The 27,687-nt window shown below is 45.0% G+C and overlaps 1 protein-coding gene across 3 annotated transcripts in view; it reads left to right on the top strand.

The window, feature by feature from the left end:
- The window catches only part of LOC120947376 (protein bric-a-brac 1-like), a 138,006-nt gene that overhangs the window by 94,540 nt on the left and 15,779 nt on the right, over positions 1 to 27,687 (top strand). For all 3 annotated transcript variants that reach the window (XM_049605837.1, XM_049605838.1, XM_049605839.1), the window contains exon 2: positions 7,523 to 7,580. In XM_049605837.1, the coding sequence (XP_049461794.1) occupies positions 7,523 to 7,580 (58 nt within the window). The remainder of the gene's footprint in view (positions 1 to 7,522; positions 7,581 to 27,687) is intronic.

Genomic DNA, 27,687 nt, shown 5'->3' with positions numbered 1-27,687 from the left:
GCTTATAAATATTAGATAATGTAATGTACCGCCACCATCGTCGTCGTCGTCGTCGTCTTCACCCGCGCACCGTTCTAATCCCTGCTGCCAAAGTGGATCCACACCGGACCGGGACGGGTCTTAAATCCTACCCTTCCTGCTCTCCTCTTCTACACCTTGCGTGAAGGGCCAATTTTCTTCAAACGCAACCGCGGCCATTTGTCAAGTGTTCGAACGGGTGATGCCTTCTTTGGCCGGTGTGTGGCCACCTGTTTGTCTTCACCGGTGCCGGCCGCCCTTTTAGATGCTGCTGCAACATTGGCTTCCCTTTGGCTCGTTCGTTGTGTGTGTGTGTGTGTCGCTGTGGAGGGAAGGGAGACAAATATTGTCCGAGTGCAGCCCCGTTTTCTGGTCAGCTGCTTAATGATGTGTTTATAGGGAGATTGTTTTACAATAAATTTACATACAACGCATTTGCATGGATGCCTGGCTTCCCGCACTCTGGGAGTGTATATTGTCCGGCGGAGAAGGGAAGAAGAGGGAGGATGATTGTGTGTTGCGTCAGTGCGCCACTTTGAGACGGCGACGAGAGCAGAGTCTTCTGGAATTGCCGGTACGGTTCACGGCTCGCTTTTTCGCGTCCATCCATCAGTAACGAGTGAGTGATTTTAAAGAATCGATCAGTTTTACACGAAACTCCATCCAACGAACCTTAAACTGAAAGAGGAAAAGAGGGGAAGAAGATGGTCATTCTGCTGAGAAACAAAACCAGTTAATTAGATCGCTGGTTGATTAAAAATGTTATTGATTAAAAAAAGAAGTAATTAAGGTTTTTATCGAGTTGTACTAAGAAATCTAAAACAGTGCAAAAAATACGTAACATTATGAATTTAGTTCGTAAAATAATTTTATCCTTTCACACCACTTGGATCCTGAGAATGAATTCTGGAAGATGTAAAATTCTTGGTTCTCAAGCTTTTACCACGTTTATACCCTAAAAGACCGCCGATTTTTCACAAATTTTTGAACAGCCCTGTCTCATTTTCACTATATGGATTTGAATTGTTGACTCTGAAACATTAAAGAAATTTTTAAACAAATTACCATAAATGTTTACCTTCTGTTTTGCTGAAGACTGTGGCAGTCTCGAATTTTTGGTACACTTCAAAGAACTTTTGTGGCATTTGCATCACACAACCATGCCTAAAAGAACCCACCCAGCACAGTACTACAATAAAAAAAAGACACTGTAAATTATTTAAAAGCTTGTTTTTGCACAAACTAAAACAAATCAAACCAATCCCGTTCGCTGCTGAAAGGAAATGTATACCTTCCATTCATTTAATTCCCTCACCGACAGTCGAAACTAACCTCTCCTCCCTCAAAACACAGTGAAAAGCTCAGAACGGCAATGGAAAAAAACAAAAACTACACCGGGGGATAAAAAGTGAAGGAAATTAAAAGGAGAAAAAGGGAGCCTGAAAAGAAAACTAGTTAAAATGTATATAAAAATGCACAAATAAAACCTAACCAACTTGTGCCGGCAGCGCGGACGCGCCCGACCCTGGGTGGGGAAGTAGTGAATAAGAAATGACTTTCATTTATCATTGATACGCCGTGGCACAAACATGCATTCCTAACCATATTCTGTGCACTGAAGAGAGTGCTTTTTTCGCCACTACCATCCCCACCCGTCCACCCAGCAGGAAAAGTGCCTCTCCTACGAGCACGCTGGAAAATGTTGTACACGGTGTGACGGTTCGGGACGGTGCGGTACCAACAAATAAATCATACATATAACGTGCTGTACACTGTACTTGTGTAAAATAAAATACGAATGTCCTGGCGTAACCATTTTTTTTTTTCTTCCTTTTTCTCTCTCTCTGCAATGTGTGTGTGTGTGTGTCGGCGTCTGCTATTCATTTTATCCAACGGCGACGAACCACATGCAACCGCGTTTGGGAAAGAGGTATGATTTGGATATGTCAAAAGAAGGCCTCTTTCGTACTCGAATTCCCCGGGCTCGAATCGAACCCAGCCGACCGACCAACGTAGAGCAAGTATATATGTGTGTGTGGGTGGAGCGGTTTTGTAATCATTTTCATATCAACTCACACCGTTAGACGCTCACTGTTCCCCCACGCCACAGCACGTGGAGAGTACATCTCGCAACACATTTCTCGCCCAGGACACGGGCACGGTTGTTCAAGCTAATTCTGCACCGTTTCGGCAAAACCAATCAAGCAGGCAAACGCCGGCCGAAAGAACGAGCTGTAGAACAGCCAAACCCTCGATGCCACACCATCCCGGGGTTTGCCATTTGTGTGTCTGTCTGTCGTCCCTGTTTGCTGGTGCTGTGAAAAGACTTTTCATTAATCATTCATCAAAACATATTTAAAAACATTTTTCCCGCTGAAATATGCAGCGTCCCGTACGTACAAATCGTACCTCCCCGTACCACTTGACCCCTTGCGCTTTCCCATTGCGCGGAGCTGGCGTTGGCCTAATGCAGCAGCGAGAAGGACCTTGCTCCTTCTCCAAAACCGTTAGGCCTCAGCTCAACGCGTTCGGCGTTCACTTTATGTGAAGTTCGCGAAGCTCGAGCGATTCGATGACTGCCACGGCAGGAAAGAAGTCCTATATGTATTAGGCAGCGAGGGAACCACCCAGCCCCTCTACACTCGTTGTTAGAAATGCTAGAAATACGACCACAGCGACACGGTCGCTGAATTGCGAAACGAAACGAGCGAAAGCGTGCCTCCGCCGCAGGTCCTATCTACGTCTCTATGATGTTCGCTGATTTTCTGGTCAAAAACAACGTAAAAATGTGCAAATCCCCTCCTCTCATTCTCCTCTCCCTTGCTGTGAAGACAACAAACGGCATCGGGAATGAACGGTATCGATAGGGAGCAGGAGAACGCCCCGGAAGTTGGACGTTGGCACGATGCTGAACGTCGGACGATGCACGATTTTGCGATGTGTTCGTTCATAATTAATAACATGCCACTGAAAATTGCAACTGATGCCTACACACACAGCTCTAGACACACATACACGCACCGCCCACCGCCAGATACGCCTGAATCATTTGATAGGTTGCCGAATCGATCGATCGCAAAAGGAATATCGAAACGGGGGAATAGGATATTGCCAAGGTTACGGAAAGGTAATACCTATTATTTAATTTATCATCTTCTACACAGCCTTTTGGGTCAAGTTATACCATTTTTTTAAGCTGAAATGTTTACAAATTTACATATAGTAAAAGAAAATCGATGATGTTATTTTGTTTCAAAAATATCGGTAAAAAGTGTGGACAGGTAATATTTAATTCATTGCACGTGCCCTAACTTTACGAAGGGCAGCCTTTGCATTTACCTTCGTGATTAAATAATGCACTTCATTGTGTGTGTGTGTTTTTTTATACTCCTCTGCTTCCTTACATCTATAAATGTATGCATCTTGGTCGGTTTCTTCAGAACTGGTGATGCAAAGGGCGCAAAAACCCAACTCCTTGGCGCCCTATCTGCACTGAAGCTCCGGCACGGGCACGGGCAAGGGCTTCCGTTTTGAGTTTAAGGTTCACTTTCTGCTATCTTTTTCGTGTGGCTCCTAGCTTTTGCTTCGATCGAGAGAAGGTAAAAAACAAACCGCCACCATAAGGGAGGGAAGTGAAAGGATGCGCTGCGCACAAATGAGGGGGTGTATTAATAAAATATCCGGTTAGGATTAATTATGGATGCGTTGTTCGATGGTTTTGCCCGATTCAGCCCGCTCGTACAGCCGCTGGGCGAAGCGCTGGTGTAAAGCGGGCAGAAGGGTTTGCACAGAAAGTTGAAGCAAAGGAAAAGAAAAACATAAAGTATTCATGATTTTGCGCCCAACGGAAAGTATATAGGAGAAGAAAGTTCTATGCAAGCTAGCTCATCAATTTTTACAAAATAGAGTAAGAAAAATGAATTATTTATGCGCTTCATTTTTTATGCTAAAATTGTATTTTCTTTACTAAATTTAAACTGAATAAGATGTAAGCATGCATTCGCTCCCACTTACTGCTAAGCGACGTTCATTTATTTACCACTTTAAACTGCCATTTCGATCGAACAACGGACCGGTGACCTTATTTATGCTCCGGTTTTGCGTCAAACTAAGACGCTTCTGCCGTCCCGTCGTTCCAGCTCCTGCTGGGGAAGACGCTCAAAGTCATAGCCGAGGCAGCCATTAGTTGATTTGTGTCATCCGTGCGCATGCAATGGTAATGGTGTAATTATTAATTTAATTTCAATTATCATTCGAAATGGAAACGGAAGGCCCCCACGCCGCTCCTCCCGGGGCAGCAGTTCGCTAATTGTTCGTCCACCTCACCCGGAAGCCGGAAGAAACGTAAACCGTAACGACAGTGTTACGACAATGTTCAGGTAATAATAATGCCTTCATCGCAAGGGCCGCCCAACAGCCCAGAGAGGGGTAAGAAAGGGGCTTTGAAAATGAGCAAATTGTGACTGTTTATGCAAACCGTCCCGGGAGCCGACGGAAGCCGATGTCCTTAAGAAATCCTCAAACGGGTTGTGGAACGCATCTTGAACCTGTTCTCGGAACACCCCGCCGTCCATCCTACAATTCGGTGACCTGATGATGATCACTTCAGTCAGTCTGTCAGTCAGTCCATTGAATTTCCATCCCGGCACGACGAGGTCGATGAGTGCCGCTCCTGCGGATGGTCTTTAATTTCAATAAATGTGTCAATTAACAGCCATCCGCAATTGGCCGGACATTACAAACAGCGAACCGGGCAATTCGAGGGATGGGTGCAAGCGAGCTGTAGCTTCCGTTTTGATGTGCGTGCGTGTGTTTGTGTGGATTACGATAAAACAGACGACATCTTGGGTCATGCAAGAGGTGAGAAATAATTGTCAGTGCCATCGACAATTTCAATATCGATTTCCATGACGGATGCGAAATAGATGTAACAACTTCCAATAATTATTAAAGGAGGTAGACATTTCTGTTGAAACTGTTTAGATTCCAGCTACTTCCAGCTATTGCTACTTCTACACATCTACCTTTTTCCTCTTCAGGACATTCCTCGCGCTTTAACACTGTATGCAAATCGTCTTGTCGAAGCCATTTATTAAACATAAAAAAATGTAGGTATGAAGAAATGAGAGAAGAGAAAGAGACGTTCTAATTTAAAACAGTCAAATGCAAGTGCAGCTACGAACTGCAAGCAAAACCGTTGCATTGAAGTTGCTTGTTTGTTTGTTTCTTTCTTTCTTTTTTTGCATCGTTTTTTCCACCAAAAGTTCGTCAAATTCTATTCGGCTGCATTTTTGAAAAGGAAAACTTTAAGGCCCTCTTCTGCGCTGCATTGACCGAGTACAGACGGTTGCATTTTCTGTAGCACCACCAGGACGAAAAATGGACAAGGGGAGGAAAAATGGCATTAAAACACACTCATAAAAAAGGCACAGCACAACCAAGGAACAGTAGAGTCATATTTAACGATACGAGTCACGTTCAGTGCGTTCAAGGCTCGCTGGTGACCAGCAGTAGGTCCTATGAAGCAAGGAATGTTTTCTGAGTGCAAGGGTTTAAGCTGGCGGGCATTTGTCTGCTCCAATATTGCACTGTTGTGTGCTAGGAGAACATTAGTCACCTGCAATTAGATGAAATTAATTTTATTGCACGGTTATTTAAATTCTTTTTTTTCTCGAAAAATAAAGGACTTGTTTGCACTTTACGACCGAAAAATCGTGCAATTAATTTTAAAGAAAAGGTTAATTTGCAATAGGAAGTTAAAAACCAAGAAATTGATAAAAAAATAAACAACCCAAAACGGAGTATAATTGTTACCTTTCACGGCAAAAACCCTTTCGCGGTGTAAATACTGTCACTATGCACTTTATTACTGTAACTCCCATTTGAAACAAGCAGCAAAAGCAACAACATCACTACAACCACACTACACATGCCTGTTTATTGACAAGCGGACCAATCGTATCGAACAGTAATGCATAAACAATCCCCAAAAATAAGCCCCAGCCTCGGCGATAGTAGGCCGTGCATACATTATTGGTATTTCCCTTTTAATTGACCTCTCGTGCGTACTGCGCCGAGCGCAAACGCAAGCGCAGAAGGGCAGAACAACACATCAGGTTTGCTCGCAAGCAAACCGCCCGAAGCGGAAAGCAAGGCGAATAAAATATAATATTATATTTGCCCCACTTTGGCAGTCGTTTTGGAGGGGTTGCTTTTTTTCTTTCAATCTTTGGAATCTGCATTCCATTGCACACTGGAGGAAATAAATTTGCTGTCACAATCGAACAACCTCGGGAGGCGTGACTCTACTCGTAGCGTATTTTTTGCAGCATGTGCAACCATTCCAGCCTCCGAAAATATACGAGCATTTGCGTGTTTTTTTTATATGTTCCCTTTTGCAGCAGCGATGTGGCGGAGGGTAGCAATTCAGAAAACAATATTTAATATGACATCATTGCCAAAGTCACACATGCACTGAAACTGCCCGGCAACTGCTACGTGCAAAGGTGCTGAAATAAACAAAACGACACCACAAACACAAGGCAGAAGTTGGACGAATGGAAGATTGTACAATTATGTCGTCTTTTGACAATTGTGGACCATCGTTCCAACAAGAAAAGGAGACGTTTTTTGAAGAGCCGATCGTTGCTTTGTTGTTACGATGACGATCTTCGCAAACCTGCGCTGTAGAAGCCCATTTTACTTTCGTGCTAAATGTGTGCGACAGTAAATTATACCCAAAGAACCGCATCCGAAGTGCATAGTTGAGGAAGAGTTCTACCCGCAAAAAAAACAATGCAACTTCTACAGAAGGAGGTCTTCAGGCATGATAAATCATCAGGATCGAAGATAAATGGTAGATTGGGCAGAAGCGGCAACAAATTGGAGCGAAAGCACTAAGCAACGAAACATTTGAAGCAGAGCGGCAGATGAGAGATGATAATAATAATAATGCTTTGCCGATTGCATAAAACCTGCACAAATCTGCATCGCAGTGCAGTGCAGTGGTGGTTCAACAGAACCCGGAGAACACCCCCAGATCCCGGCAGGTGCCAGCGATACCAACACAAAAACCTGGGAGTAACAACTGGGGGAAGGTTGGCAGAGCCATTTGGGCTACTGGCGGGCTGAGAAGCCCGTACCGAAAGCAGACACGATGGAACGCGCAGCGATGTAATTATGTACAGAGACTGCACACTGTGTAGCAGCACTGGTGCTGCCCCAAAAAAGGAACTGCTTTTTTGTTGTCGGATTTTATTACGTTTATTATGATAATTACTTTTGGATTATTTTATTATTTATAGTGCGCGGGTAACGGTTTGTGAAGCACGGTGGAGGCATTTTGGGTACAAGGTTCAACGAAAGATACGAAAGTCGAACAGACCAAGCATGTAATTTAGTTTAGTTTTGTTTTGAAGGCAAATTTAACAAAACATTGCTGCACTGCTGGGAAGAATCTCCAAACACCCAGACTGATGTATGTTCTGTCTCTTTATACTTCCAGGCTAAACTGTTGGAAAACTCCCAAGCATGGTTAGGAGCGTCTACGTCATCAATTGCTGGTAAGTTACACAATGCTTCTAGATATTGGATCTTTAAAACTAAGGTCGGGTCAAGCTAGACTACTTTTCCAGAACTGCTCTGTAAGTTCTCTGGCCAAGTGACCCCTTTTGAAAACCTTGAACAGAGGCCATGGTGCCTATACTTCTTACCTAGAATATGACTCTGTTTGAACTGATAAGATAATACTGCTCTAAATCTGGTTTGTTATTTCAAAGTAATGAACAAGACATTAATATAAGCGAATTGATCTTAATCGGTGAACATTCCAACAAAGTAGAAGTGGCGTTCTTTATTGTTTTGAAACGACTCAACACTCTTACAAATAACTACAATGACTTCATCAAAAGCGTTGAGTTTTCGATCAAATTCCCACAGGATGCTGATCCGTTTCAGCTAATATTCATGACCAAATATGAGCCTTGTGGATATCGATTTTTATCACTTATCAACACAAATGTAAGCCTGGTATAACAAACCGGTCAAAATACAGGAACAGTTCTGGCAGTTTCCGCTTCTGCCAAACCGCCCCAACTATTCTATCGCCCATCTCGAAACCTCTCCAACAAATTGGATTAAATCGTACGGATCAAATACGATTTTGCTACAGGATAACCGCCTACAAAGAAAGAACGAAACAGAAACGAAACCACACGGAAGATATAGCTTGTAGCTCTTTCTAAAAGCGAACCACGAACACACAGACACACCTGACCAGCCAGATCCGGTAAATGCCACCACTACAAAGTCCCCCCCCCAATCCGCGAGATCTTCCACTCGATACGGATACGCCGGTAGTACAACGTGAACTCATCATCCTCACCGACCATCCAAAATAGAGCCTAGGACGACCATGGGCATAGTATGAAAAGGACTCGCGGCTTCCCATTTGTATGTTCCCCACTGTACGCTGCTCGAGCGTATGTATCGGACCATCGAGTGTCTTTGTCTTTGTATGTATGCAGTCCAAAAACCCCTCCCCCGGACCCAAACGGAGAGGTGGCTCTGTTGCAGAGGATTTAATTAAAAAATCTATATTTTTGCAATTCACAAGCCCGATCACCCCGGGAACCTCGGGCCGCGAGCCGCGAATAAAGTCGCACAAATGGTTCCGGGCATCACGGCCGCCTCATCGAACATGCCTCTTCTGGGTCGTCCTGGGTCTTTTCGTGGTTGTGTCGTTTCCTTCAACCCGTTTGTGTGTGTGTTTGTGTGGGGTTTATGCCTACCCTTCACCCCGTTCGTCTGTAGCGCAAGGCACGATATTCTGGCGAACGTGAACACATTATCAACGGCGGTCGGTTTCATGCTGCTGCTGAGCCGTGCTCTCTTGCTGCTGCATTTTTTACATGCCCAAGCCTCTTGTAGATGTGTATATATTTCAAATAATTTTTACTCTACTTTTTATTTGTAAGCTCAGCGGCCGTTCGCTTCGACGACCAGCTTTGGAGCTCACGAGATGAATGCTTCTGGGTCAGCATTTTCCGTGCTCAGCTCCAAATCATTTTTCTGTGCATTGGAGCTCGTAGTGATACATAGCACATAGCAGAGCATGATGAACATGATGATGATGATGGGTATCGAAACTTAGCTCTCATGAGATAATAAAATTGAAGTATACCTTGTGTCGTGATAGAGATTTCACAGTTCTTGACTTTACAGAAAATTTATTGTAATTTGTAATATGTACACTAAAACTACTATCCTGGAAAGGCAGCAAAGATTGACTTTAGCTTTCAATCCATCCACCATTGGCTTCCCGTTCCCTTGATAAGCCGTACGGGAACAAAAACGCTATCACAAGATAAAAAAAAACCGACAAAAAAAGCCCATTTGTTTTTGCCTCCCCATGGCTCGCTCTCCTTTCGACATCCTTCGATGAGCACGGACAGCACCGATCTGAACTAATCTTCCTTTGAGGCGTGCGTTTGCGTGCAGTGCGCCCAGCGAAGGTTACCTAGAGCTTTTCCTCTTTTTTTTGTGTTTACTGTTTTGTCACTTTCCATGTGCTTTCCGCTTTGTGCTTCCATTATGTGCATCCTTCCGGTACGCTGCATCTTAATTGCTATTTCCTTACACGCACCGGGCACCGAGCAGCAGCAGCAGCAGCACCATCGCCAGCAAAGTAAAGTAAGACTGACGTCGAACGTCCGATACCCCGATGCCCGCTTCCTGGCAGCAAGTGTAACAGCTCGCGAAAGTGGCGTTGCAGGTGGCTGCCACAACCCCAAAACAACAGCAAAAAAACGAAACTCTCTTATGCCGAAGGTTAACGACGCATATGCTGTGCGTAGCTCTGGTCTGTAAGCTCGACAGCTCGCAAAAAAACATGGCTAAAACGTCACACATCCCGACACCCAACGCGATTCGAGGCGATGGACACATTTCACTTTCAGGCAGGGCACACACACAGAGAGAAGCCCGTGAACATACCGCAGCTAGTGCAGCGTTTTTCCGATTGAAATGACGTAACGTGTAAATAGTGGGTGGTGCGGGAAGGAAGCCTCATGGTAGTGCCCAGCTTTCAATTTCAGCATCCCATCGCACGCATAGAAACTGCCATCAGAAAGGTCTGAGGCCCATCCGACACTGGCAAACAGGATTTACCGAGACGCATCTGCGTCGGACCGTTCCCACCGGTACGGGCGCGTCTGTAATCCAGGATATGCGTGTATGTTGCCATGCCATCTCGGTGCCTTTTGCACGTGTGCGTGGCACTGGAACATGAAGGAGCAAAAAAGTGCGCCCCACGTAGGCCTAGCGGCAAGGCAAAAGGGCAGGAGAAAAATGTAAAACCTTTTGCACATATTTGCATCTTTGCCGTTGCTTGCTTTTTTTTTGCGACCCCGTCCCACCGAGTGAACGGCCACACTAAAAGCGATACATTTTCCAGCAAAACTGGGGTATAAAATGTCTCCGCTTCGTAAGGCAACTGTCTATCTTTATCTGCTGCTATGTTCTGGTTTAGATAGTTCGATTTTTCTGTTTTTGTGTCTTCTGTTTGTGCTGATCATCCATTTGGGTTGTGTTTTTCCCCGTTCTCGGCAGCCATTTCTCGCCTCACTGGAACACAAATTGGAAGTGTGTTCCTTTCATCTTGCTATTGATTTTGAAAGGGCAAAGGGAAAAACTCACTTTCTTTGTTTTAGTTGCTTCACAAAATGCTTCATTTTTGAGCAGTTTTTTTTTTCGAGATGATTTAAATCAAAATTAAACACATTGCAATAAAAAGAGCGTTTTTAATTTTGTTCAAAAAAAAAAGGTGGCATTTACCGTCCACAACAATAGCTATAATTAATTGTAAAATGTTCCTTTGCATCTACTCCAGCAGTAGCAACGGTGTTGAGAGCAGAAAATGAAGCAGTAATAGAAGAGCGAGAGAGAGAGAAAAAACAAGCGAATTAAAATGGAACATTTGTTAAATAACAAAACTTTTGCTCCCGGAGGACTGGTTGGTTCTTAATTTTTGCTGTTTTTTTGTGTTGTTCTTCCTATTGCCCCCTCTCACTCTCTCTCTCTCTCTCCCTCTCTCTCTCTCTCTCTCTTTCACTCCATTTCTATTCTATTTTCTCACTGCACAAACAAACGAAAGGAACGGACGAACGAGCAACGAGAAGGCAGCAAAGGAAAAACTCCAAAACTCATTTACCAAAACCATACCACCGGGGTTGGTGTAGATGATTTTCGATTTTTCCGCGACCCGTTTCACCGAAAAACCGAATCCCTGCTGAAACCGGACGGGGGGAGGGTGGAGGAAGGGGCAATAGAGAGAAAAAAAGTGGTGGTGAAGGAGGGTGAAAGGAGCCAACCCTCCTCGAGTGCTCCTAGCAAGTGGACGCTATTTCGCGGGACGCTCACGGCCCGCGTTTGTTAATTTACGCTGCCATCTTTTTCAGCGCAGGGGGAACAATTAAAAATATGTACGGGGCAGAGGCAAAGGCATTAGTAGAGGGGGGGGGGGGGAGTCGTAAGAAAAAGGCAGGTTAAAAATATTATACACACAAAAAAATACTAAGAGGGACTTGCAATAAATATTTGATTAATTAGATTTTTTCGTCGCCCTATGTTCTCCGCCGCCTCTGCCTCGCGTAAAAGTAAAGCATTTTCTTTTTTCTTTTCGGCCCGCAATTCTTTGCCATTTGTTCCAACGGGGAAAGGGGCGAACGTTTTCCTCGTTTTTTTCCCTCCTGGTTTGCCCTTTTTCCATCACTCATTACATTTATTTCTCCCTCTCTCTCTCTGTCTCTCTCTCTAGTAGTCTTACTATAAGTGTATGTAGGCGTAAGAATAGGTATAATTTCGAGCCCATGCATTCATATTTCCCTCGCACAGGGAAGCAGCAGAAAAGGCAAAAAAAAAGAACCTCACACAAAATTAAACATCTCTTCCTGCTCTCGCTGATGGTTGATGGTCGCGGCCGATCGAGAATGCTATGCTGGAGCACCGAAAATAAAAATTAGAACAAACGCCGTGGCGCGGCAAAATTCCGGCCCGCGCAGAATGAGTAAAGTCCGCTCCATTTTGCACCACCAACCACCATCGCCCCGAAAAGCCAGTAGTAAGCTTTTCATACAAAACAATATATAATATTGCTTGTGCGAAAAATTACCTTCCTCCCCCTTTCCTTGAGAACTGGTGGAGAGAGGTGGGTGGTGGACAAAAATCAACCCAAACAAAAAATCCCCAAACGGAACGGAACGGAGGATGGAAAATTACCTTTCCACAGTATGAGCTACAGTCGTGTCGGAACGGTGGCTGCTGCTGCTGCTGGATGCTGCTGGTGGGCGATGATTGTGATTGAAATAGAGGAAAAGGAAGAGAAGGAACCCCCTTGCTCTCAAGTGGGTGGAAAAAGAGGACCTATTGGAGAAGGGGCGGAGGGGGTGCACTGTATCGGTATCACGATTGCGCGCGTAGCCCGGTTTCATTATGTTTAATTTATTGATTGAGTTTGTGCTCAGCTCATTTCGCGGATACGTACACTCCTGCAAAGGAATGGCACTAAGCGAGGAGTATAGAATAGAGGGGGTTTGAGCATGGTGGAGAGTAGGAGGTTTTGTAATATTTTTTGTTCCTATTCTTGTACCGCTTCTAGTGCTATTATTGAGTGCTTCTCGTTGTTGTTCACTGTATGGCAGCATGAAACTGCAGCATGTCGGCTCCAAAACAAGAGAGAAGGTTTCTATGTGTATAAAATCGTTGCTAAATGTGTACAGGATTTTTCAGGGGTTCTCATAGTTGTGGGACATTTCCTGGACTCTTTCTTATAGAAAGTGAACTGCATATCATGGAGATTGGACTCCATATTGGATTTGTCCTAGTGGACATTTGTATTCCTATTGGATTTGTCCAATAAGGGTACTGTAGAGTCCAATTCCTATTACATTAAGTTCATTTCGCGTAAGAAAGATAGTCCAAAAAGTGTTCCAAAACTCCTGGAGAACCCCGTAAAACAGAAACATGCTTTATTGAAAACTAAGATAATATACTTCATCAAAGACATGATTTTATTAATAAAATCCTTGTAAGCGCTCAATGCACCATTCCACTTCGCCCATTACGCCCATCGTCAAAACGCACCTTTGCACACACTTGCACCATGCCGGAAGTGCATCTACCCCTCTCCCCACCAGCACTCCTGGAGTCGATCGGGCAGTTGCACTGGGCGATAAATGAAATAAACATCCAATTTGGAATGCAAATGGGCTGGAAAATGATATAGATTAAATTGGTCGAACTGTGTGATCGGCTCGGATTCACTTCCGCCGACACTTTCAACACATTTGGGTTGCCACTGGACCACCCAACATTTAGCTGGGCAGAGGGGTGGGGGTATGGATTGACGAGAAGAAAAAAAGAAAACTCTCGTCCCGTGTCACCGTAATTACCGTGACATTTAATGACAAATTATCCGCACAATCGGTGGTAGGAGGCTTTAAATTCAGCACCAAGCTGTTGCTGTTTCTGCGAGCGTAACAGTGAACAAATGTTGATATTTTTCACCCAAACTTTACACTAAGAATCGAATTTTCATTTAATTATTAATATTGCATAAAATATTAACACACTTTCCTCCCACATATTAGCGCAAACAGAAACACCAAAACGGCAAACGGAGTGCGCGCACAAAATACAAAAGATTTCCGAAACCGATCGCGATCACAAAGAAAACCAATCTTTTCCCGTCCATCTACCGCCCCACAAACACACACACATACACACCAGTTAACACCCAAGCAACCTCTCCTGTCACCCTCCCCCCCCCCCCCCCCCCCACACCTCTGCAGGGTTGATATATATTTGTAATATATTTTTCATCATTTTCTTTTATGTTTTCCGCGCCGTTTTGCCGCCCGGTTCTTTCGTGCGCCCTCTGCATTCGGAAATTATTTCTTGTAAACAAAAACGGCCGCGCCGTGTGCCGCGCCGTGCCGCCACGGGAAAAGTTGAAAAGAATGGAAAAACTTTGCCATATTCCACCACCCCGCCCTCCCTGCTGTCCCTCTGCTCTGCTCTGCCCAATTGTTCCGGCGCGTTTACGCTGGGGGAGGCAGCGTGTGGGTGTGAGATCCGTTCATTTCGCTCGTAAATAATACACACACACACGCACGCACGTATACACGTGTACACCCATGCAACCAGCCGGTTTTCGTAAAATGCATCCGTGTATATAAATTTCCACACTTGTGTTTTTTCTCTCTCTCTCTCTCTCTCTCTCTCTCTCTCTCTCTCGCTCTCTTTGTTGCGAAGGAAACAGGATGCTGAGGAAAAGCGACGAGCACGGGCATTTTCCGCGTATTTTTCCCCCTCCCAGATTTTTATCCACACATAGTTCTTTCGCTTTGTTCTTGTTTTGTGCTCCGGCCGGCGTTTCGGTGTTTTGTTCTTACACTTCCCTCCCCCCCACCCTCCCCTTTTTTTCCCTGCCAACACTCTCCAACACAATGAGTTGGCCCACGTGTTTATCTGTTTTTCTTATTTTATTTCTTTTCGTCTTCTTCGGCGGTCCTCCCCCGTTTCACTGGACCACTAGGACACAGGGGGACTGTAAAGAAGAGGGGTGGGAGGACATATTTTTCATCCCACAAGAAAAAAAACCCCACTTCTACCCCTTTGATTACATTGCATCCGCGGTCGCGAGCGACAGGAAAGGGCCTCATCTTAGCACGCCCGCGCTGCTGTAAGTTATTTTCGGTCTTAGTTTTTCGCCCCTTGCTCAGCGACCACCCCAAAGTCCGCTTCTTCGCTCCACTGTTTCAAGGACTCACTTGCTCTCTCTCTATATCTCTCTCTCTCTTTCCCTTCGTCTGGACCGATTCGACTGCCATGCCTGGAGAAGGAAGGAGCGTCGTGGGGGGTGATAAAGACGATCTTTTTTCATATTTTTACGCTTCACTCATTGTCTTTGCGCCTTTGCGCCTTCCCATTCGTCTTGCGCTTTTGTCGCAACGGTAATCCCTGTCGATGTGTGTGTGTATGTGTGCTATCTCTTTCTTTATTTTTAATTTTTCTTTTGTCCAGCCCGTGCTGCCCTTCGCCGTCGTTTTGTCTCCCCGGTCCCCGTCGAGCAACGAAGAAAGCCTTGTGCGACTTTAACTTTGATGTAACACGCGGCAGAGTAATTATTTACATTCATTCCCCTCCCCCAGCCGCCAGCCCTGCCCGTTCTCCTTCTCCTCCTCTTCCTCCTCCTTCTTTTTCTACTGCCATCAATTGTCATTTCAAAATTACTTTCATCTCGTTTCACCGCTTTTTCCGCTGTCGCACGCCGTATTGCGCTCTCGCCTTGAAAGTAAAGCTTCAGAAGCAATGCTTTCCATCCCTCCCCACCCGAAGGGCTACTCATTTCCCTTTTCCCACTTTCAATCGGTAAGTTCCAGTCGTCATCCAGCATCCGTTAGTTACACTTATGCTGCTTCTTGCCACCTTTCTGCCACCCGTTGCGCCCTCGCCAACGATCCTCGCAATGATCGCGCACTGAAGAACGGAGTGAGAGAGAGAGAGAGACCGTGCCGTGTTGACGTGTGTTATGTTGTTTCCCGCGTATTGTTCAAGGTGTAACAAGACCACCCTTCCTCTCCCCTCCCCCGCAGAGCCAGTCATCTTACCGAAATCGTCTCCTTACCTGCTGCAATGCAGCCGCATCTGCACTGCACTCTGAGATGCACGCGCCAAGCCACAGAGGCATGCAAGTACGTTAGAGTTTGGTGAACTTTTTCCCGCTCAGTCTGCCCCTTCCACGTCACGTTGTCACCCCGTTTACGAGGAAAGTTTTACGGAGTCCCCCTTTACACTGCACTGCACACGAAGATGCTCTGTATGGGAAGTGAAGTCGGCACACAGTCGTGGTGTGGTACCGTTGGTACGAAACAAAACCGAAACGAGAGCAACGATTCAACGCGAAAAATAGCACATTTTTACACTCATCGCCTTCCGCCATGTTTCACCACCTTTTCACCCTCACATTTGCGATAATGTGTATCGCTTTTTTGCCCTCTCTCGCATAGGACAACATTGTCTTGTCTTGTGCGTTGGAACGTTGTTGGAAAAGTCGATCCAGCTGCAATCGTGTACGTGTTTTGCCAGTTTGCTTGAAGAATTAATTTCTTACTCCGGTTAGAGCATCGCAACATTGTAATTAACAGCAAATATTCTACTGCAAGCAGATGTACGACTTGCTTAAAAAACCTTTTCTGCTCAATGATTTCCTGTAAATTGTGATCCTTTTTTTCATCCCCCCTCGTGTACCACTTTTCATCCAACTTTTCACTTCCCTTTTGCTGTTTATCTCTCTCTCTCTCTCTCTCCTGCGAACGACCCATTTGCCATTTTCCCTTCGCAGAAATGCTCGGCCCAAGCGCCGATCCATTTCATTTAAATTTTTCATTTTTCATTAATCAATTATTAATATTAAGTCTTTCTGCACTTTCTTTGCGCTCGCGTTCGCTCTCTCACTGTCTCTCTCTCTCTCTCTCTCTCTCTCTCTCTCTCTCTCTCTCTCTCTCTCTCTCTCTCTCTCTCTCTCTTTCCATTCCTTGCCCCAGGAACCAAACGGCCGAAGGGAAACTGTTTACCCGCTTTCTTGTACAGGAAGCCTTTGCGAAAGAAAATCCGATGCCTTTTTACCTCTCGCACGTCTCGTGGAGTGTAAACTTTGCACTCTGGTCACCTTCCACCCCCAGATGGCTGGTTGATTTGTTCTTTTGTCGCGTTTTACGGTGGTGCTATTTTTTTTTTTCGCCCCTTACGGGTGACGTTTTACAGTGTTCCATTTACATAGTGGGAGGGCTGCGTTTTGATTTCTCCTGTTTTGCTTTTGTGTTGATATTTTATTTCATTTAAAATCATTCTTCTCTTTACCGAGCCAAGATTAACAACCTTTGCCGTTTCATGCGACATTTCCGCTTCGTCTACTTTCGTTCAACTGCTGAGGGTGCTGATTTTCCGCTCTTTTTTGCACTTTTTCTTTTCCTGTGTACTTCTCCACTTACATTCTTTGCTTTATTTCTTATATATAATAAATGTATGTACTTATTATTTTACACTCTATTTACACCAGCATGCTCACTGCTGCACCTTCGTTGAGGATAATTTTGCGCCAGTTATTTTTTTTTTTGTTTTGCTCTCTTTTCCTCTCCTGTACAATGCTTGTCCTTTTTTTCCTTTTTTTGAGCTGTGCTGCTCCATTTTTACAATTTTACTTTTAATTAAATATTAATGAAAATTAAAATGAACCAAAGCGCACGGGCAGGAAGTGATGAGTGATGATGGGCTCTCGCTCACTCGAACCACTTCCCAAGAACACGCCACCGTTTTAACCGTCATCGTCGTCATCATCATCATCATCTTTGTTAGGGCAAACTCCGACCCGTCCTGGCCTGACCTGACCCGTGCCTACCGCCGTACTCCAACCTTCAACCTTCATTGCCGTAATTTTTCATTTTTATTTACAATTCCGGGACCCGGCTTCACCGGTCCTTAGGGTTCGAATGAAAAACAAAAAACTCGGTCGTGTTTGGTGGAGCTTAAAATACCGAGAGAGAGAGAGAGAGAGAATGCCTCATTCCAATACGCCACGGTGAAATAATTGCCAGCAATCGAATGTGCCGATTGATTCATTTGTCAAGTAATTAACATTTTTGTCTTTACGAACAAAACGCTCCAGAAGCTCCAGTATCGGGGAATTGTTTTACCAATCCACTGTGCACTGTGTGTGCTGTGTGTGTGTGTGTGTGTGTGTGTGTGTGTGTGTGTGTGTGTGTGTGTGTGTGTGTTTCAGCCCTTCGATCGATGTAGGGATTGGTGCGGTAAATAAGTAAATCGACTTTACAATGGCGCACCCCCGGCTCCCCCGGCCCAATCGCAAACCGATTCGAGTCGATACGTGGAAACAAATCACCGGGCGCGCGTAATTACTGCATAAGGATATGAAGGGGTTTTAATTGATTTTCCAATAGCCGGTCTCGTGCCCGCGTGTGTGTGGGGATGTGGGGATAGAAAAACCGGGAAAACAAACCCAAACCGAATGCGCACACGCGATCGAAACATTTGCCACAATTAATGGTAGTAAATATTGCAGCGAAACGAGACGAGGACTCTCTGCCGGCATCGTGTGGTTTTCCCTGTAAAATGCATTCGTTTTCTTGTCAATGTTTGTTTTCCCGCTTACTTTTGGCTCCATTTTAAATTCGATTCGAAATCTATTTTGGTTCCAAAAAAAAAGAAGGGAACAAAATTCTACCATCGATTTCAAACAGCCGCCACTGTTTGTCGACGGTGCCCTGTTTGGCCGATTATCTTGATTCAATCTGTCTCGAGTCGGGCCGTTCAATCGGGAGTGGTTGTCAAAAAGGGAAATCTATTTCAAATTTCATTGTAGTTTTTTTCTCCCCCAAACATTCTTCAAAGTAACGCTTCCCATTTGATTAATCAATATCATATATTTTAAAACTTCAGTTCAAACCAGCCGCCAGTTCCCGGTTGCCAATTTTGCCAATACAGAAGTGTAACCTGCCCGCGTAACACCTGTTGCTTTTGTGCGCGCATTTCCTTTTATATTTCTTTCACCCTCCCCACACACACAACGTTTGAGCGGCATTTTTCCACACCTTTCGCGGCAATAAAATCTTTGGCTCGATTTTTGTTAAAATAAATGCGCGCTCGCCCAGTACGCCTGCTTTCGACACCGAAACTAATCCACCTGCTGCTGCTGCTGCTGCCGTCCGCATCGATTGTTTATCGACCGGAAAATAAATCACCCGATCAAAAGAATCTACTCTACTTTTTTTCTTACTGCCACCCACGTCCAGGGAAGAAGAACAAAAATTCTATTGAAGTGTTTCGTACGGGAGGTTTTTCTTTGCTCTCTCTCCCTACAAAACCACGACGCAACACGCCCGGGGCGGGTCCTGCACCACCGAAGGTGGAAGAGGTTTACATTACCCTTTGATGCGTGCGTTGATCAGCACCTTTGATCGCTTTGAAGCGCTGTTTGCAAGGGATGGATGGGTGAGGGGCGATTTGAAGGCATGTTCGGATTCGATGGGTGGCACGATCGCTTCAACAAGCACTCCAACGATCACACACGCGCAGCACTCGACAGTTCGGTTGGCGGTGAGAGCTCTCACCGTTTTTTTTCTTGCTTTTCCTTTCCTTTGGCTTTCTTAATGGAAAACCCCTTCAATTGCGAAGGACGCTCCAACCAACATATTTTGCACAAGCAGCAATAAAAAATAACCATCATATTGAACCGTAGCTACAACAAAAAAGGCAAACTACCTTAAGGCAAACGCAGCGGGTCCGACGGGGCGTTTGAATTTGTTTGCTTAAAATTTCAACATTCATCTCCAATGAGCACACACACACACGCACACAGATTTTGTCTACACCCTCAGACGATGCTGATGCTGAGCTGATTGTTTTGCGACCGCTTTTGTGTATGCGTGTGTGTGTGTGTGTGTGTGTTTGCGCACGGTCTAAGTGTGGTGCGCGCATTCCAGCTGACCGCGGCACCGCGCAACGCGGTTTCGCGCGCATTCGGCGCTGTTATTTATTTAATTTTTATTAATACGTTTATTTAAATGTGTACCGGGAGTGGCGGGAACCGTTTCTGCTCCACCCTTTCTGTGTACGGTGCGCCAAAGCAACAGACGAAATTAACCCTTCAGATGGTGGGAGTTTTTAAACTCGCCCTGTGTCGGATGAAATAAATTCCAAAAACCCTAAAAAAACGAAAATGGGTAGTTAAATATAGTTCAAAACTACCTTTACTACCCGCAGTAAAACACACCGACACAAATCATGAAGATAAATACGATAAAGTTTGCAGATAGAGCTCGTGTGGGCCTTCAGGAGTTTAGCAGTTGATGGTAATGGTGGAGTATTAAAATTATTCAGACACACACACAGACACACAGTGTCCGTGCCGTCCGAGCGAGCGAGCGAGAGAGATGGTGAGCAGAAATTATTATTTCTGCCTTATTTATGATCGCAATAAGAGCAGTTGTAATAACAATAACGATCATATATTTGGCTTTATGCGCTCCGTCCATTACCCGGGTGATCTCTTCTCCGGGCTTCCCTGGGTTTCCCCCCCCCCCCCCCCCCCCCCTTACGTCTATGGCTCGCATGTGTACGTGAAATTCAAACTCGAAACGAACGAAAAAAAAGAAGAAATTATATTTTTGCACCGATCCCCGTGGACGGACCTGTGTTGCCTCATCGTTTCACTTACTCTTTCATTTTTATTAAGCAGTCATTAACCTCCACGACGATTCGAAATAGAGAAGTGTGCAAAAGGGGATGGAAACCAAAAACCAAAAAAAAAAACAAAACAACAACAAGATTATTATAAAAATACCAAAACACCACACAGTCGAAAAGGAATGGGAGAGCGAAAAAATAAAACAATCTCGAAACACCCCACCAGAGCACAAAAAGAAATAACGTCGAAATCATTGGCCACCTCCTCCCTCCCCCTTCTTTTCCGACCCATTCTTCTATGGAATTGCTCTCACACACACACACACACACAAACACCCAAACGGCAAGAGCAGCCGTTGGTAATGAGCATGAGGAGGTATATTTATTTCTATCTGTTAGAGATTACCGAAGCATTAACGATATAGCGCTTAATTGCAAACGCGCAAACAAATGCGTTCCATTGCAACCGCGACCGTTGGGATGGGAAAGGGGGGGGGGGGAGGCAGCAAAGGAAGGAGAGCCAAAGAGCGTTGAAATTTAAAATGAAAAGCGAAATAGAAGGCAAAACTTCATAAAACACACGAGACAGACAAGTGTACAGACGCACACACACACACACACTTGTTCCGATCAGCATTAGGGAGGGAGGAGGAAAGGAGGTGATGTGCAGATAAACAGAAGGTATCATAAAATAAGATGATTTTTGGGGAGGGGGAGGTGCTCGTTATGATAATATCATCCCCCTGTGGGGAAAACAAAAGGAAGGAAGGAAATTAGAGCGCACGGTAAGGTAAGGAGGATGGAGGATAAATGAAGGAGTAAAAAAGCTTTTACCACCGCCACGGCCCCCAGCCTTGCCACCCCCATGGCTGCCGAAACCGGGTTTTGGGTCACCGATCTTGCATTACGTGGATCGCTCGCAGTACGGGTGGCACGAGGATCGTGTCACGAAGATGGAAGCACTTTAGTAGGGATGTTACGATCGGTTAGTGAAGGTCTTTGTCTAATCTGGGGCAAGTTGAACGATTGTGCGTCCTATGGGATCTGAAAACCAAAAATTGCTTTTCCGAACGATCATCAACAAGATTGTCGCAATGTACACGAAGCAGTGTGATAGAATGTAATTTTCACCTCTTTTATGTTGTGTAAATCAAAGCAATTTTCGTCAGATTGTCACTGTCTTTTATTTGACTTTCTCTTTGTGTTGTCAATACCTTCAAAAAAGGGGTAAAAATACATTCTTTCGTACACTCATAAGTAATTTATATTCAAGAAAGAGCAATAAGTCTTTACACTACCTTAATAGGTTCAAGGTTGTGCAAGAGCTCAAATCAAGAACAGCATTAAAAGCGTTTTTAAATTTAGTCCTTCGAACCGGATCACAAGAAGATTGGTACGCAATCAAACAACCAAGGCATTAAATTGGAAATCTATTTGTTTGAAATGTTTTCATTTAATTGCTATTTTTATACTGTTTTATGCATGATCTAATCATGAAAACTCTTCTACACAGCACGTTCAAAAATCTTCCTTGTACCCCTTTCGTTGATCCCTTTTCGACAAAACCTTGCAGCGGATTGCTTACTCCTGCAGTCGGCTGCGCAATAGTGCAATATTTAATTACTCCGCGTGCGCTCATCCCCTCGACCGATTGCAGCTCCTTGCTGCACTATCGCGCACCGTGTTGCCTATTAAGTTTACATGTTTTTCTGCCAATCAAATCAAATCAAATCTGCCGGCAAATCGAACGCCCGCAGCCAGAAACAGCACTATCAAGCGGCTACGTGACCGGTGATGATGTGATGGTGATGATCGTTCAGTTGCACCCGACTGCACTGATAAGCGACCAACGTGCTCCTCCAACACACTCACGGCGCTGTTTTGTAAGCTGTGACCTGCGGTGGTGTGCAAAAAAAGAAAAAGAAAAGTAGAATGTAGTTAAAACGACCCCAACAAAAATAACAAAGCACTGTGGCGCTGAGCGCTATAAATAATAACTATTTGCAATTAATTTGCTACACGTGATCTATCGGTACAGAGCTGCTTCGTTGGGTTGTACCTATTTTCCATACCTACAATATGCACACACACACATACAGACGGCAAGCTAAGGGCAGTGTTGTCGCAGAGGGCTGTGATTGTCCAACTTGTGGCCACACACCCTTACACGCGTGTTGCAATTCCGGTAAATCGAAACGATCGACATCGGAAAGGGGGAGCGCGAAATGATCGCACATAGAGCTACAGCTCCACCGCATACGTATGAAGGGCTAGTATGGGTGACGCAATTAAGAGTAATCAAACGAGAGGGAGCTTTAGCTACGAAGATAAACAACAACAAAAAAAGGTAATGAAATTTAAATATCGAGCTGTCGCAATATCTGGCACGCGTTGTTCCAACATTGCCACCCAGCTTCACCAAACGGGGAAGGGAAATATTTATAACATTGTTCACAGCAAACAAAAGCGATTTGATAACTAAACGGGAAAAAATAGAACGAACACGGGGCTCGAAGCGACTTCGATGAGTGACGATCGCGTAATGGAAATGATCGTTACAAACTCCCTTTTGCCGCCTTGCACTCCCATGTGTAGAGCGCTGTAACGTCGCACTCGAACCCACACTCAAAACATTAACTACCGCATTGTCAACGGAGATGAAAGAAAAAAAAACACGAGGTGAGAAATTACCTTCGGCATCGGTATTCGATGTTAGTTGCGTGTGTGTGTGAGTGTGTGGTTTTCCTCCAAGCACTACTAGCTGCGTTACGTCGTCGGGGCCTATTTTTGCCCTTATGTGTGAGTATGTGAGGTTGTGTTTTTTTGCCTCATCTTTCCAAAGAGACTCCCTCGCACTCCGCTCACCCACAAGATGAGTGTTCATTTAACGATAATTGCTATATTGTTTATTATATGTAATTTAGTGTACGAAAAAGATAGCGAACTGTGATCGTGCGCGCCGATAGAAGAGCTAGGGGCCGCCGAAGAGCGAAGGGAAGCTGGTGGCGGGTGGTGTTTTTGTGGTTTGAAGCATTCAGCATTCCACCGCACGTTGTTCAAATATGACACATTCGCGCTTATTCCGGTCCCGCAAGCCTACATACAGCCCAGCACACACGGCACGGCCATAAAGGTACACGGGGGAATGCGCGGGGACCGTGGAGGGATGAAGGGGCACAACAAAAAAAAACGGGATGACTTTGGCGGCGTGCTCGTAAATGTTTGCCGCCCCAGCTGGTGTGCATTAGGGAGACGTTTCGGTGGGGTGAAGAAGGCCGCCCTGCTGCCCTGGTCTTGTTTCGGTTCCTTTTTTTTCTTCTAGGCAATCTTTCTAAAAGCGGCAAAATTAAATGGTAAACAACATATAAACACATCGCGCACACACACGCACACATTTTCACACAGAAAAAACACACACACACATGGTGATGACGGGTTGCGAGAGGCAAAAAAGAAACCCCGCTGCACACAATACAATACACAATAGGGAAAGAGTGTATGTGCGCGCGAGCGCGCTGTTGGGGGTGGAAAACTCCAAAGTAATTTTCCACCGCCCGACCGACTGTGTTGTCCCGCGTCTGTCCCTTGGTGCACGTTGTTCGAGACACAACACACCAACTGCATCCAGGCGGTGGTAAAAGAGATGGCGTAAAAGGTATGCTGCTGCATTTGGACGGGACTTTACAATTGAGCTTAGTAGTAGTAGGAAAAGCAATGCGTCATCGGCGCGCTCGCGTGTGTGTATGCGAGTAAGTGTTAGTGCCCTGCCAACCACGTGGCGATGATGAATTTTTATTCATGCTTGTAATGAGTAATGGTGGTGTGAAGATAAAAGAAACCGTTTTATTTTACCACCACCCGAAGCCCCTTCCCTTGTGGACGCTTTGGCCTGTTTGGGTTGACTTTTTGCTTCAAATTTCAGCAAGAAGAAAGCGGTAAAGGAAGGACTGAGGACGGGAAAGAAACATGACGGATATGTTATACCAATACACACAAACCCACAATCATGCTTACTGTAAAATATGTGTAAATTCACGGCCTTTCTCTCGTTGACCTCATCGCCGCTCGCTCGTACCTCACTGATTAACCTTTCCTTTAATTTTCCCATTCCACTCCCCCCATCTGCCCACCGATTGCTTCATTGCTCCAACTGTTTGGAGCGATCCACAGTGACCCTTGGAGCGGATGCCGACCAAAAGCAGGGTGGTAGGGTGGCGGGTAGGTGAAGGCAAACAAAAACGATCGTGCAATATGTTTGCGTTGACATGTTACATAAACAGACAAGATGTTGCTTTTGTGTCTGATTATTACATTTGCTTGCGCAGTTTTCTTTTCGCCGTTGCTGTGCTCTTTCTTTCTCCCTATCTCTCTCGCACACTTCAACCCTCTGCATCTTTTCATATCGCACGATGAGTTCAAAGAAAGATGCATGGGTAGAAATAAAACCTCCCCACGTAGAGGCCCGTGTACGCCGTACGATGCGCCGACATTGATACACCGGGCGCGTGGAGCCAAAGAAACGGATGGAAAGAAACGGTGTCTGAAATTGGAGCATCTTTTTCCTGTGTCAGGTTGAAGCGTGTTGTATTTGTGACGCGTGTCCATCGCAAGCAAGCAAAACCGCACACTGGTTGGGATGATTGTTTGAAGGCTAGGCTTTTGTTGGAGAAGGTTTAACAAAATTGTTGCAAGGAATTTTGATACAGAGATGTAGCAATATGTATGCAGCGGTAGCAAAGTATACATAGAAGACGATATGTTGATGGATTTTGATGTCAAGGTAGTGGAAGAAGAAGAAGGATGTGGAATATAGGAAGCAGTGCAATCGCCTCTCCATTATGCCTCCTATTACGAACCGATGATATCTTATCCTAACATGTGTTCACCTAACTACAGACATCCAGAGTAGCAGGAATAGAACATATTTGGCTTATGATACAGTTCAGTACATGTGTTCACCTACCTACAGACATTCAGAGTAGTAATAATTGAACATCTTTGGCTTATCAGACAGTTCAGGAGTTTCTGAACTTCTATTTCAGAAGTTCTGGACAAGAATAGGATTTCGTTCGGCTTAAAGCATCACGTCATGAAGAATACTTCTTAGAGCATCGTTCTTTCCAATGCTTCCTTCCAAATAATGATAATTTCATTCGAGGAAGCTCTCTAATTGTTTTGGTTATCCTTAAAACCCCTGTAAGAGGAAGATCTCTTATAGGATTTATTTAGTATATCACGCCCCTACAATGACTCCAGACACAGCTGAACTCTTAAAATATCTGTAAGCTGCTTGTGAGGATGTACTCATCTGTTCTTCTCTTTAGATTAGCATGAGCCATATTCCCAAGGAAACTATTATTCTATAAACTGTTACAATTCACTATTTGTCTATATTCATAGTCTAGTAAGAGTTTACATTGCAGGCTTAACCCAGGTAGCAAGCTAAAAGATCTTCAAATAAGGCTTAATTGGTCGTTTTAGTCTATTTTTTTAACCAATAGTCTAAAATGAGAAAGCCTGGGATAGTAACCCTTTACAATCAACCTGGAATTTTTTATTCTCGATTCTTTGTGTCGATATTCACCTCTCCAAATCTTCACTAAAGCTTGCGCGCATAAGTCAAGCGCCTAAACGGTACATGCAGTTAGTACTTTAATTCTTCTGTCTAAAAATAACCAAACGAATTGTCCTCCATTAAACCCCCACATCAAACAAAACAACAGCTATCAACTTCTACTACCAATGGGAAACAGATGTTTGTAAGCCTTACTAGCCGGTGGGCAATTTATTTATTTAAAACCAATTTAACCAACCAACCCAACAGCAACAAATAAAAACAGAAGCAAAGCCGGAACAAACACTGACAGGCGTAATCGACACTAAATCCTCCATAATTTCCCACTTGTTGCACCGGTGCAGTAGCAGCACGCCATCCCGAACAACAAAAAACCCTGCACCCCTTCCTCTCAAAAAGGCTCACATCCTCTCCCCCCCTCCCCCTTTTCCCCCAAAACTGCCGACTACCCGAACTACCCGAAAACGTGTACACGCTGGTATGTAAATGATTATCCGATAATCGTATCAATCCACACATCCCACGGCGTTCATGGGGAGAAAGTGAGAGAAATTGCCAATCGGTCAGCATCGACACCCAACCACCAACGTTTGTCGCGCCGTGTGTGTGTGTGTGTGTCTGTATGTTTGAAGCGGCAAAACGCACAACACGGATAAACACACAGAAACGCATAGCAAAAAAGAAAAAAATACACACCCACTCGGCTCCCACACACCGCGAGTGTGTGAAAACGTAAACGCACAGTCAAATAAACACTACTCCCCCCCCCTTCCTTCCCTCCTTTCCACCCACCTCATTGTGGTCCACCCCAAAGTGGCCAGATTGTGGCACAAATTATGATGCAACGATGGATGGGAAAACGTGCGAAACGTGCGCAGATTTTTGTATGTTTTTCCCTCCCAACATCCACACAGACACACACACACATGCACAAGCACACACATACGCTGGGTGGTGTATATTTGTCGAAGTGCATCAATGCACCATCCCACCCTCCCCGGTTGGGTGGTTGGGTGGGATGCAAATTGAATGAAAATCATGCCACGTGCCCACGGCCACCGAATTGATGCTGCCGCTGTTGCTGCCTGACGCGATTTATGAGGTTACGGGGCAAATTTCGCACATACACACACACACACACACATACACACACATCGCTGCCTCTACTCTTTCTCGCCGAATAAACATCGGCCAGCCCAGCTGGGGGAAAAAGGTAACAACTCACTCACTCACACCGAACGTAACGCGCCGAATGTGCGCCGATGCCCCGAACAACAACAGAAAAAAAGGTGACGGAATCATTGCAAACGGTCAACCGGGTATTCGCACCCCGGGCCGCGACCCCTCACCGTCCCATACCATACCGCATTCGGGCGCATGCAGATGCATCTGGTGCATCATTCACCGCACAAGAATGGCGAAGGGTGTGTTGATTGGGAATTTCGGGAGTGAATTATGGTGCATGGTGGCTGGGTATTGAAAGTCGCGCTTTGGTTTGGGTGAACGCACGCCAAACGGGGGATTAAAGCTCACAGGCAAATAGGTGGTTTCGATGCGATTTTATCTCGTGCTCAATTTGGGCGTTTGACCGCAGCTACCGCCTGTCCCGTGCAATGCGGATGAATTGGTGTTAATTAAACTTTGCGGGAACGACAGTAGAAAGGCAAAAGCCGGCCCTTAGTTTGGTGGGTTAGTGGGTATTAGTTTGATTTTGGAACTGGTTGGAAGTAATTTGTTGACGTGTTTAGGGTGGAATATGGATTAAGATCTCTTCAAGACTCTGTTGAAATGTATAGAAAAATAAGGTTTAAACTTAATGCCCCAAAGCTTTG

Source organism: Anopheles coluzzii, chromosome 2, assembly GCF_943734685.1.
Source record: "Anopheles coluzzii chromosome 2, AcolN3, whole genome shotgun sequence".
NCBI lineage: Eukaryota > Metazoa > Arthropoda > Insecta > Diptera > Culicidae > Anopheles > Anopheles coluzzii.
The sequence above is the reverse complement of the archived record's forward strand: the minus strand, read 5'-3'. Positions and strand labels throughout refer to the sequence as shown.